The sequence below is a fragment of the Heptranchias perlo genome, chromosome 20 (assembly GCF_035084215.1).
Source record: "Heptranchias perlo isolate sHepPer1 chromosome 20, sHepPer1.hap1, whole genome shotgun sequence".
NCBI classification, from domain to species: Eukaryota; Metazoa; Chordata; class Chondrichthyes; order Hexanchiformes; family Hexanchidae; genus Heptranchias; species Heptranchias perlo.
Window position 1 is genome coordinate 38,931,687 of NC_090344.1, and position 12,860 is coordinate 38,944,546.

Consider the following 12,860-nt stretch of genomic DNA (forward strand, 5'->3'; position numbering starts at 1 on the left):
GATCCTTCTTTCATTCATCTGACTGCTCTCGGTGGGATTGTAGTCTGCACAATGCATGTGCCTCTATATATAGTCCATGTCGAAATCCATTGCTTGTCAAGCTTTTTGATAACGCCAAACCGGTTGGACATCCCTGTTTCTTTCATCATAAACCCCAGCTTTGTTTGATGTTGAACTGATGCCAAGCTGCACACAACCCAATTCCCCTGCTTCCTCCAAGGCACAGCCTTTGTACATCAGCATCAAACAGCACTGAGAATTTTTTTTCAGGAGTAGCCAGGAAGACATGCTGCTGCTTGTACTTTTTTTTGCTCTTTGATTCAAAGGTTCACTTGTCGCAACAGAGTCAGTAGTTTGAAGGGTTTCAAAGGGTTAAACAGCAAAGCCAGCTGTGCTGCCATCACTCACGTGACCTTTCCATGCAGTCACGCTGCTGAAACTCCTCATTCTGTCTAAAACACTTGGAGGGGGGGTTAAAATTGGACCTGGGCGGGGATCCAATACAACTGAATTATCAGGCTGGGCTACACTCCCGCTGCAGTACCGTGGGAGTGCTGCACTGTCGGAGGTGCCGTCTTTCAGACGAGACGTTAAACCGAGGCCCCGTCTGTCCCTTTCAGGTGATTGTAAAAGATCTCATTGCACTCTTTCCAAGAAGAGCAAGGAAGTCCTGGCCAATATTCATCCCTCAACCAACATCACTAAAGCAGATTATCTGGTCGGTATCACATTGCTGTTTGTGGGATCTTGCTGTGCACAAAATGGCTGCTGCGTTTCCTACATTACAGCAGTGACTACACTTCAAAAGTACTTCACGGGCTGTGAAGGGCTTGGGGACGGCCTGAGGTCATGAACAGCACGGAATAAATGCAAGTTCTTTCTTTTTATCTTTTATAAAATGAACCGCAGAGTGTACTTCCCCAGCAGGGAGCAGACAGTTGGTGCTGGAGTCGGGACAGTGAACCAACAAGGGAAGGCAGGATGATGGGGGTGGCGTCACTGACAGTGGGGTGGAAAGATATGAGTTACGAGGAAGAAACAGTATCATTGCCAGGTTTACAACAGATTTTTCTTTTTAATTATTGAACAAACTTGGAATGAGAAGATTAACAGATGTGATGCAACATCTGTCCAGTCAAGTCTCACACAGACATCATGGGCGTTTAAATAGATTTCACATTGTTCATGATGCAAAGTTAGCAAAATACAGTTCAAATTTTCTGGATGTCTAAGTGCTGATCTTTTCACTTTTGAGTACAGGGTTACAAAGCTGAAACACAAAGATTGCTTAGTAACAAATGCAGGCAACAACAAAGAGAGCTTTGAACAGCATCACGACAATTTTATAACCACTCTTTGCAGCTTTAGGGAAAGCACACGGTGCTACTGAGAACAGACGTCGACTATTACAGACTGAACACTGCAAGTGGCAGCCTGAAACTGGCACCTACCTGTCAACCTGCGTGCGAGGCAGTTCGATACTGTAGCCCAAACATCCACCCAACAGGCCAATTACGTGGCAGTCCGCAGGGGGCGGGAGATGATGGAATTCCAACTACTTTATAACTTACTGCCTATCGATACAAGGGTCCTGACTGCCTTCTCTCTTTAATTTCTCCCCTTGCTGATCAGGCCGTTTTGCCCAGTGTTGAACTGTACTGACAACACCAGGAAGAGGGAAGCATTAAAGAGGAGTTGTTCATAACTAGGCTGAGCATTTGAATTTGTAAAGGGTCGTTTCAAAGATGGCAGCTGCTTCTTAAAGGGGCTATTACGCACGCCCAGCGCCAGCCCGACCTCTCAATTTAACGCGGCAGCGAGTTCGACACGTGCTCCCCATCGTCATTTCCCGAGGCGGCCAATCGCAATGGGCTGTTGCTTGACCAGAATGCGAATGTGGTGACATGTGAACGACAACAGCAGTCACAAAATGGCCAAAAGAATATTCACTTTTGTGGAAGATAAAAAGCGCTTTCTGGGAGGGGGATGGAGTATTTCAAACAGAGTGAGAGCAGGTCAGCAGCGAGACGCCCTCTGCCCTCAGCCAGAAGCTGTGATAAATTGCAAGGGCCCAGCAACTTGTACTGATGCAACTGTGACACTGCGAGGGATGCCCGTCACTCTGCCCTGGATCTGCATTCTGTACATTATTGCATTCTGCAACCAGACCTATCCAGTGCAGTCGACTGCATGCTATTCTAGTTCTGTTTGTGGCGCTGATTGTTGCATAGGACTGCCCTGCTACCAAATGAGCCCCTGCCAGGCTCATCAATACCCAGTTGGACCCCTGTTAGAGGGCGAGATTGATTGATCCCTCTTTGTCCAATTGCCCGGGTTTAAGTCGGCGGTGGGATTGGTGCCAGTTTCAGACTCTGCAGGGCAACTTCGCGAGGCCCTCCGACAAAAACAGACAAAACAATGTACGACAATCAAGGGTTGCTTTGTGCATAAATGTTCGGTGTCCCCTTATCACACATCGATACCATTACCGTGTGGCATTGTCAGAGTGCCAGCCCCTTGCCAAGGCTCTCAAACGGGCACAGTTCCGGCCGGCAATGGCACGTTTCATTCCCGGTAATGCCCCATCCGATCAGCTCCTGGGAACAGACCTCAAACCGGACTAGGCCGACCCCCACCCCCTCCCCCCTCCAAACTGGCGATATATTAAGAAATACAGAAAAATACAACTAAACCGCAGGGCAATATATATATATATATATATTTTTAAAAAGCAAGTTTGACACACTGACTCTAGAGGGATGCAGGGCTGGACTGGCCGTGTGAAGCAACAGTCTGGATTGTGAGATAAGCCTGCCAGCGGCTTTGACTTCAAGTTGAAGCAACATCTGCCCAGATGTCACCTCATCCCTGAAACACCAACAGGGTCAGTGGACTAACCTTCAGTCTTCATGTATCACTGGGAACATTCGTAACAGGGCACTGGTCCATCCCTTCACTCACTCGCCCTGCCCCACGACAAATTTAATTCCTCCCTTTCACCGGCCGACGGGCGCTAGCAGTCCCCTGATTCCTTGTCCAGATGGATGGTTATTAGTCGGCTATTCGACTGTGGAGTGCATCTTGGCGGAGACCCATCCTGTCCTTTCTTGCCCTTCACACGGGGATGGCAATGAGGAACGGGAGGGCTTCGCTGATTTTGATCCAGCCCAGGGAGCGACCTCACCCATTCCTCGTCTGTCAGTAAGTGGGGGCGGGGCGGAGGTCAATGCCATTTCAGCGAGTGCCACTTACCCACTCAGCAGCGAGGGAAACCCCAGCGAGTCTCATCAGCCCAAAGCGCTGGGCAGAGCCAGGACCCGCAGAACTGTGCAACAAAGCCCACATGGAGAGCTCGAGGCGAACCGGCCCGACCGAGGTGGCTGGTCGACCGAGGCGTCGCCACATACTGTCAACCACGCTCGGGAGCAAGAGGCAGTGGGAACTGCTGGCCCCCCCGCGGCTCGAGGGAACATCAGTGCTGCGTGCAAAGGAATGGTGCCAGGTACAAGATGGTATCTAGTGAGGGGAGAGACAAGAGGAAATTAGTGAGAGATTTACTCTCCTCCACTCCCCATTACAGAGGGCCCTTTAAGAGAGGTTTATTTTAAACTGAACCTGGATCGGCAGAAAGAGAAAGGCTGCTTCAATCTGAAACGGTCGATTCCCACGGTCAGGGTGCCTGATTTGCTGACTTCTTTCCGGGAGCCTTTGGAATTCCCCCTACTCTCCACCGTTGCCTGCATCACATGACGTCTGCAATCGGCTCCATCCCACACTGGAGCGAGACTGGCCGTCTGCGGTGAGACTGGCCGTCTGCGGTGATGGGTCCAAGGCCAGGGGCTGAGTCGGAGACGCAGGAGGGCACGGAGAGGGGCAACCGCGGTGGCAAGCCCCCCAGCCCCGACGCTCCCGTGGCACGTTGGCGCTCCAACAGGTGGGCGCCACCCTCACTGGGGACGGCGACGACGTCATTGCGGGCGCCCCTCCCGGTCGGGGAACGCGGCGCTTGCCTGCAGGCGCCACTTCCCGTCTGCGTGGGCCCGCCCCCTCTTGACGGAAGCCAGCCCCCGTCATGGCAGGTGCCCGCAGTGCAGTTGGCGCCCCCGCACCCCTTGGCACGGCAACAAGATTGCTCCACCGGTCTGTAAACAAGAATTCCCCAAAGAGCAGCGCATGAACAAGGAAACCTCACAGGGTTCCCTTCCTCCCTCCCTCCCTCACTCCCTCCCCTCGCCAACACCCACAGGCACTCTCCGCAAACTGAGCAGAGGTATTGTTTTTTGAATGGCTGTAACACTTTGCTATCTTCATGACTGGGGCCAAGTGTGCAGTCCTTTTTTTTTTCGAAAAACAGGACTAACTTGTTCAGCTCTGTGTCGCTATCACTCACCCCTCACCCCCACTCGACAGGGTGAGTTATGATCTGTCCTCCACCCCTGACACGCAGGCTACTTTTCACTTCCATCGAACAGCGAGCGACTTAAAGTGCCTTGTCTGCTAAACATGGAATGTAACGACGGACGTTAAACTGAGCACAATCCTTCCGTCACCCGTGAAGCACACGTTAAATCGGCAATCGCAGGCCCAGTAACAAAAAAAAACACAAACGTCAAATGGAAGGCGTGCGCCTCGTACACGAGACAGGGCTCAGCCCAGCTCGGCCTGTTTTACTCGCGAGCCTCCACTGCCCCCAACGGAGAGGAGCTTCCCTGCAGAGTGCGACCATCTAACGGGTTGGGGTGGTGGGCAGGGCGCAGGCCTCAGCTCTGGTTTTTGTGGCCACTTGAATTCTTCGAGCGGCCCTTCTGTCTCGACGCAACCCCGAAAGGTTCATTTCCATTTGGGGGCCATGTGCAATCCTCACCGAACAGAACCATTTTCCTCATGGGAGATCGGTCCTTCCGCTGCCCCCTACTCCCACGGTTGGGAATGGACAAACAGTCCTCCGTTCATTACGCCGTGAATCAGAGGATGGCTGCAGCACAGAAGGAGGCCGTTCGGCCCATTGAGCCTATGCCGGCTCTTTGTAAGAGCAATCCAGTGAGCATTAGATAAGGAGGCGCAGAGCTCAAACTGGTGAAAGACAACTTTAGTTTCGATCATAGGAGGTCCGTTAAGAGTGCAACGGACTTCTGACTAGGGGAGTGGAGATTGTGCCCGATGAGCCATTGAGAGAGTGTTGGAAGCTTTGATGGTGGAGCACTGTCGTGCCTTCCTAGACCCGTGAGCAGATTGGCTTTGCTCATCCATCTTTATCTTGCGACTGCATTGCAGTGCTCATAGATCAGCAGGCCTAGAGCCAGAGAGCAGTCCGAGAGTGAGAGGGAGCGATGGCAGATATACCTCAGGCAGCGGGAGAATTCATGAGCATCTTGGAGAGAGGGTCCAAGTACTTAACCCACTGATCCATCCAGGACTCAGAACCCCAAAGGACCCTTGGACTCCCTCCTAATACTTGGGAAGGGCCGCTTTTTCTTAAAAGAGGGATTCCTGCTGGTGACACTCCCCCTGGCGTTAAAAGTTACACTGAAGTCACATGGCTGAAAATGCAAATGACTAAAACCGTTTGGCTGATCGACAGTAGGACCGAGACTAGCCCTCCGTCAGGTGGGCGAAACCTTCCAAGTTACCAGTCAACCATCACGGAGACCGGAGTCCCCATCCTGAGTGGTGACTCCAAGCGACATGGAGCTGCCTCCTCCATCTTTGGGTAAATGGCCTCAACCCGGCACCTGCTAACCGCCCCTTCTGGTTCATTGCTTCCTCACCGGGAAACATTTCTCTTCAGGGGTTGGAAGGAGACGCGGTGAGAAGCCGGCTCCTCACCTCCCCTGCCAACTGCCCCTCCCTCCCCCCCCCCGCCGAGTTCGCCACCAATGACCATCGATCCCAGTCAGAAATAAATAGCTCCTTCCCAAATCGCTTTCTGGAGAGCAATCGGTCAATGAGGAACCCCTGAACTCCGGGCCCTCGGGCAGCTCGGCTAATCTGCGGGGATTTGAGAGGGGAAGGTCCCATTGGACAAATCTCGAGCCTCCTGTTGAGGATGTTATAGAGAAAATAGACGGAGCAAGATTTAGGGCGGAGGGGGGTCCCCAGGAGGTAGATCATTTCGACTTTTAAAAGACCCGTGACAAGAGTCCCACCTGAGAGTGCTCGTGAAACGCAAATCCATGGGCTGCGGGGGTTGAATGTTGGACTGGGCAAGGAATCGGCTTAAAAAAAAAGAGAATAAACTCTGAGTACTGGCATGGGCTGGTGCAGAATCTCAGCGATCAGTGCTATCACCCTCGCTTCTTAATCTACCCTAAAATTTTGGAGGCTGAAACCAATTATAAGCTGGTAAAATTTGCGGCTGACCACCAATCGGGGAGTGCAGTCGGGCCGGAGGATGCCGTCAAGGTGTTACTGAAGGATTTCGGTCTGATATGCCATCGGGCAGATAAATGGCAAGTTAAATCTGAGAAACACAGAGGCAAAGCGTCAGGAGGAAGAATGGGCAACATAAAGATGCAACAAGGGATGGGAGGGGAGACAGAATGAGCACAGGGACACTTCGAAAAGGACCTGGGAGCGACAGTCGACTTTTGGCTTTAAGACATTGTGGAGAAGGAATTGTAGCAGCAAACAGAATGACTCGATACAGAGCCCAAACCGGGCAGTCTGTCGCCAAGGGCTATGCTGAGGTTTCATGGTCAGACCCCGACTTCGAACGGTCACAGCAACTCAGGTCAAGAGGACGCAGGGAACACAGATAAGAATGGTGTAAAGAGGACGGGTTACGAGAAAAGATGAGTCAAGCTTGAGCTCGACAACCCAAAGAGAAGTTTACACAAGGACCTCACTGAGGTATCTCAAGTATCAAATGGCTTGGGAAAGACATGAATCAATTCAGGCCAATAGAACAAGAAACAACACTGAAAGGTAAATTAAGACAGATCCCAGGAAGATAAAAGCCTTTCGTTAAAAGGTTCTAAATGTTTGGAATGATTTCCTGGGCGAATCTAAAACCCTACAAAGGGGGTGCAGTTGGATGCTGCGCTGCAAGTATCAGGTGGACAGGCTCGATGGGCTGAATGGCCTTTACTCACCCGTGACTTTTTCTTATATTCCTGGGGCACTTTGCTAAACAGCCACGTTCTGGGGGAGAAGAAACACACACACACACAACAAACAGCCCTGCCCCCGACAGACCTCATCAGGAGACGGTGCTGGGCAAGAGCTTGCAAGTGGGTTCACTCCGATTAAAACAGACCCCCCCCCAAACAAAACAGAAATAAAAGAGGTCACGGCGAGTTCGTGCAGTGTCCTGATTATGTGGCCGGCTTTCCGCACCGTTTGGGCAGTGTAGATGAAGTCGGCTCGGCCACAGAGCTGACCCGAGAGTTCCCTGCTTGAGACGCCATCTCAGCGATGTTGTCAACAAAAGTTTCAAACCTACTGGAGTAAATACTTTGCTCCTGTCCCAGCCTTAACATAAAAAAGTTTTTTTTTGTTTGTTTTTTGTTTTGAGTGCAACGACACAGAACCCCATCGTTGAGGGCGCATACGCAACAGCGGGAAAGGAGTCCTACGACTATACAGGGCAATGTGGTCACGACATGCTATACTGCCGACTCTGGCTCCTGCTCCCGACTCCGGGCGCTGCTGTTCTCTCTGCACTTCACCCAGAAGTAGCCAGTGAAGGTCGGGCTGATGGGCAGGTAGCTGAACAATTTGTGTCTTCGAAAATATTTCATGCCAAATGGCAGATTGTAAGTCTCTTTGCCTTCCAAAGACTTGGCCCCTGAGACTCCAGCTTTCCACTTGCGAAGTCCCCTCTCTTCAATGGTTCCTGTCGTGAAGGAAAAGGTGAGAGGTCAGATTGGTGGACCATCCACAAGAAAGAACAAACTTGCATTTCTCTAGCGCCTTTCACAACCTCAGGACGGCCCAAAGCTCTTCACAGCAAATAAAGTACTTCTGAAGTGCAGTCACTGTCGTAATGTAGGAAACGCGGCAGCCAATTTGCGCACAGCAAGATCCCACAAACAGCAATGTGATAATGATCAGATAATCTGTTTTTAGTGACGTTGGTTGAGAGATCAATATTGGTCAGGACACCGGGGAGAACTCCCCTGCTCTTCTTCATAACAGTGCAATGGGATCTTTTGCATTCACCTGAGGGGACAGACGGGGCCTCAGTTTAACGTCTCATCCGAAAGACGGCACCTCTGACAGTGCAGCACCAGCCAATCCCGTGGCCTCTATGTATGAGTTTGCCGAATTCTGTGCTGACTAAGGAAAGACATGCATTTCTATAGGACCTCAGGATATCCCAAAGTGCTTCACAGCCAAAGAAGTATAGTCACTGTTGTAACATGGGGAACATTATCCTGGCCAATATTTATCCCTCAACTGTCTATAGTGTCAGTTGTGTGCTTGAGGCCGGGTCGCCCTCGGCCCATCTCACATACGACCCTTGGAACCAGAGGGGACTGCCCTTCGATCAATCTAGGATGCCAACCCAGGCCCCACAGGTACAAGAGCAAGTGACTAACCCACTGTGCCACCCAGTCCCCAGGGAACTTTCTCAATGTGGTTTCACTTTCACGCTGCATTTGTCCGTGGCTAAGGATCTTATTACTCGTGACAATACAGTGAGGCGTTGTGCTGACAAACACTCAGCCAAGGGAAGCATCACAACCAATAAGCTTGGCTTTGCTTTCTTTCAGTAACACAATGTTCTCTTTAATTACAGCCCTCGGCCAGATCTGGAAAAACAAGCAAATGAGAAATGTGTGCAGTCAGGAAGGGGGCATGGCCCCGATTCATAAATCGGACGACTTATGGGAAGTACACCGACTGAAATGACTGCGAATCACGAACAGCAGAGGCACCAATGGAGCCACTCACGGCTTCTCGAAACTCTGCAGCGTGAGGCCGACTGTTTGCCGTCCAGCATCTCCTTGGTTACAGTCACATGTACACAGGTCACTGCGTCTCCCAGGACCGTTCGTGTTAAGCCAGCGCTCTCGTGCCAGCCACTTGGAGATCGGCACAGCCCGTCTTGCACTGTGGGACCAACGTCCCCTTTCGTCCGTTCACAACTGCAGTACCGAGGGAGTGCTGCACTGTCGGAGGTGCCGTCCTTCGGATGAGACGTTAAACCGAGGCCCCGTCTGCCCTCTCAGTTGGACGTAAAACCCACAGCACTATTTCGAAGAAGAGCGGGAGAGTTCTCCCCGGTGTCCTGGTCAATATTTATCCCTCAACCAACCTCACTAAAACAGATTATCTGGTCATTTCTCTCATTGCTGTTTGTGGGATCTTGCTGTGCTCAATTTGTCTGCCGCATTTCCTACATTACAACAGCGACTACACTTCAAAAGTACTTCATTGGTTGTAAAGCAATTTTGGGACGTCCTGAGGTCGTGACAGGCGCGATATAAATGCAAGTTATTAAGGTTAACAAGGGAGTCAAAGGTTTTTGTCAGTAGACGGGAAAGTAGGGTTAAGGTCACATTCAGATCAGCCATGATCATATCAAATGGCAGAGCAGGCTCGAGGGGCCGAATGGCCTACTCCTGCTCTTAATTCGTACGTTCGGATGGAAGTCTTTCTTTTTAACGGTTCCTGCCGACCTCTCCTCAGACCTTGCTGAGACTGCAGGAACAGAATCAACACGATGACCGTAAACACAGGCATTGTCTAAAAGGGGCCGCGGCTGCAGACTCCACGTTCGTCAGACAGCTTCAAAGCTGCGTGGAGACAACGGGCTGCAGTCAGCTCCACGCGAGCGGATTGGGAAGGCAGTTGCCGAGGAAGAGGTGAAAAAGGGCTCTGGCCAGTCGGTCTGAAGCTGAAAATTTTGTGTTGAGAAGGGGCGCTCCCCACGATCAGGGACTCTGAAGAAGAGACGTCAGGGAACAGCGGTGAAGGAAGTTTCTCCTTCCACTTTACGACTGATCGCCCTCCGCCTCGAGAGTCGAATTCCCTGCTTGAAGGTCGTATCAGTTTATATCTGGGTTTGGGTTCGAATAAACTCGAAGATGGGACGTTACAAAACACCAGGCTTCTTTATCTCACGAGGACGAGTCTGTAAACGCGCACACCGCTCCGGTTGTTGGCTGGTCAGACCCACCTGGGATGGTATTGTCCAGGATGAATGCGACGCAGCCTCCCACAAACATCGCCGTGGTCAGCAGAACGTTCAACACTTGGTCAACTTCAGCAATGCCTGCGCGGGAAAGACAAAGAGAATCGGTCAAGATCATGTGAGGGAGAGAGAGAGAGAGAGAGAGACACACACACGAGACAAGAGGAAGAGACAGACGACTGTTGTGTAGGCAAATACAGCCGCCATTTTGTGCACGAGTTCCCAAAAATAGTAATGGGCTGAATGGCCAGTTACACTCGCAAGATCGATATGGATAAGAAAGGTCTTCGGCCCATCTTGGTTTTTCTATCCTGAAAGCCCGACAATCCCTCCATTCAAGGGTATTTACTGCAATGGCCCTCCTGAAAGTCCATTCCATGTGTTGAACACTCTGTATGAAGAGCTACTTGACATTACTCTGAAATTTGCCCTTTGGTTACTTTGAACCATTGTTCCCTTATATTACTGTCGTGATTAAGCTTGAAGGAGTGTCTGCATTTACATTTTCCACACCATTTACCATCCTCATAGAATCTTACAGCACGGAAAGAGGCCGTTCGGTCCGTTGTGCATGTGCCGGCTCTTTGAAAGAGCTGTCCCACTCCCCCGCTCTTTCCCCATAGCCCAGCAAATTTTTCCCTTTGAAGCATAGATCCAATTCTCTTTTGAAAGTTACTAAGTCTCCAAGAAGAACAAGCCCAGTTTCTCCATTCTCTAACTGAAGTCCCTCATCCCTGGTACCATTCGAGTAAATCTCCCCTGCACCCTCTCCAAGGCCGCGACATCCTTCCTGAAGTGTGGTGCCCAGAATTGGACACAAAACTCCAGCTGAAGCCTAACTCGTCATTTATAAAGGTTGGGCATAACTTTCTTTACTTCTATAAGATGACTTCTCTGTTGTCTCCTTTCAAGGCTGAAAATCCCAAGTGTCTCCAATCCCTGTTCAGATCTCAGTCCCCTAAGATCAGATATTAGCCTTGTGGCTCTTCTCAGCGTTCAGAGATTATTTAAGAAACATCCATGTGAACCACTGGAACAGACAGATGTGACCTTGGTTCAATGCCTCAACCAATGGACAGCCCTCCGTCTGGCAGTGCTGCACTGAAGTATCAGTCTCGGTTAAACGCTGGACTAACCCTCTGACCTGCCAACAAATAATCCAAGTTCAAGCCGCCCACCACAAGGCTCACCACAAACACATGGTTCCTGCAGCAGAGCCTCTGTGAAAACAATCCCGAGTGTTTCAGAGAATGAGGCCAAAAACACGCCAACAAATTACTGTAGCAAAGCTCCTGGTGCGATTTTAATGGAGCTGCTCACCTGGATATTTTATTATTGCTTCACAGCTCCGGGTAAAATGGTGGACAAAAACTGTATATGTATCTCTGTAACCTCCGGCAGGCGGTTTTGAGAGGGAGCGAACCATTTACTGAGTTAACTAGCCAGGATAGGAAGTTGGGCGGTCGGCAGTTTGGTGGGAGTGGGATCAAAGGAGCAGGAGGTGGGTCTCATGAACAAGATGAGCTCAAAGAAGGCACATGGGGACATCGGAGAGAAAGAAGTGGATTCAGGGCTGGAGGGCGGGGGAAGAGGAGGTTTGGTCTGGTGGGTAAGGGTGGGGGGATGGGAGGGAAGCAGCAAAGGACGGTCTCAATCTTAGTGACAAAGAAGTCCACGAGCCCCTCGCACATGCTGTTGGAGGAGAGGGTGGAGGGTGGCAGGGGAGAGGGGTTTGAGGGGACGGTTTTGAGTGGAGACGAGAAGCCGGGGATTATCTTTGCATTCCAGGGTGATCCTGGAATAGTGAGCAGTTTTGGCAGAGGAGAGCGAGGCCTGATAGTGGGTCCAACCAGATGTAGTGATTGACGACTAAACCAGCTGTGCACCCATGGACTTGAGAGAACAAAGATGGGATTGTACCAGGGTTGGGGGGAATGACCGGGATGGGAGGCAGTCAAGATTTTACTGGGTGCAGGGGCATCAAAGGTGGAGGAGAGAGAGTGGTGAATGGAAGGCCAAAGATGAGGCAGTTGGGAACTTGAGAGTGCAGTTGTAAGCAACTTGGGGGAGAAAATAGATTCATTCGCTGCCAGTCACTGTTGCCCTGTGCTCATAGAATCTTACAGCACAGAAGGAGGCCGTTCGGCCCATCCTGCAAGTGCCGGCTCATGGGCAGAAAATGTCATGGAATGGGATGGGTGTCCCTGGGATCCCCTGACCGGCCCCAATCTATTTTGGCCGATGAATCGAAGGTACAACGCACCTCAGCTAGCGCTGTGTAGCCAGAGAACGCAATTCCTTGCAAGGCGCAGACTTACCCGTGACAAGGGGGTTCTGCTTCAGGTAACTGGGCAGCATTAGTCCGAAGAAGATGGAAAATCCGAGGACAAAGAGGTTCCGAGATGAGTTGAGGTCAATAAATTGAAGGTTGGACAATCCAACAGCTGTGATCATCCCTGCAGAGAAGAGGAGATCACGTTCAGAACAAATCCCATCGCTAGAAAAGCCTCATCCCATCAAAACACCTCAAACGAGGAGTTCCTTTTTGAAGGTGCAGTGATTGGATCTACGTCGGTAAAGCGGGCAGCCATTCGGTGCACAGCAAGATCCCATAAACAGCCTTGAAATGCATGACCAGTTCATCTGTTTTTGGTGGTGTTTGCTGAGAGGAATGTTGGCCAGGACACCAGGAGAACTTCCTGATCTCCTTCAGATAAAGCCA

At 50.9% G+C, this 12,860-nt stretch overlaps 1 protein-coding gene across 1 annotated transcript in view; it reads right to left on the reverse strand.

The window, feature by feature from the left end:
* Positions 1-1,055: 1,055 nt before the first annotated feature.
* The window catches only part of slc23a2 (solute carrier family 23 member 2), a 76,844-nt gene continuing 65,039 nt past the window's right edge, over positions 1,056-12,860 (reverse strand). Inside the window, exons 14-16 of the mRNA XM_068001040.1 lie at positions 12,457-12,594; positions 10,124-10,219; positions 1,056-7,834 (exon numbers count right to left, since the gene is read on the reverse strand). Of these exons, the coding sequence (XP_067857141.1) occupies positions 7,605-7,834; positions 10,124-10,219; positions 12,457-12,594 (464 nt within the window). The 3' untranslated portion in view covers positions 1,056-7,604. The remainder of the gene's footprint in view (positions 7,835-10,123; positions 10,220-12,456; positions 12,595-12,860) is intronic.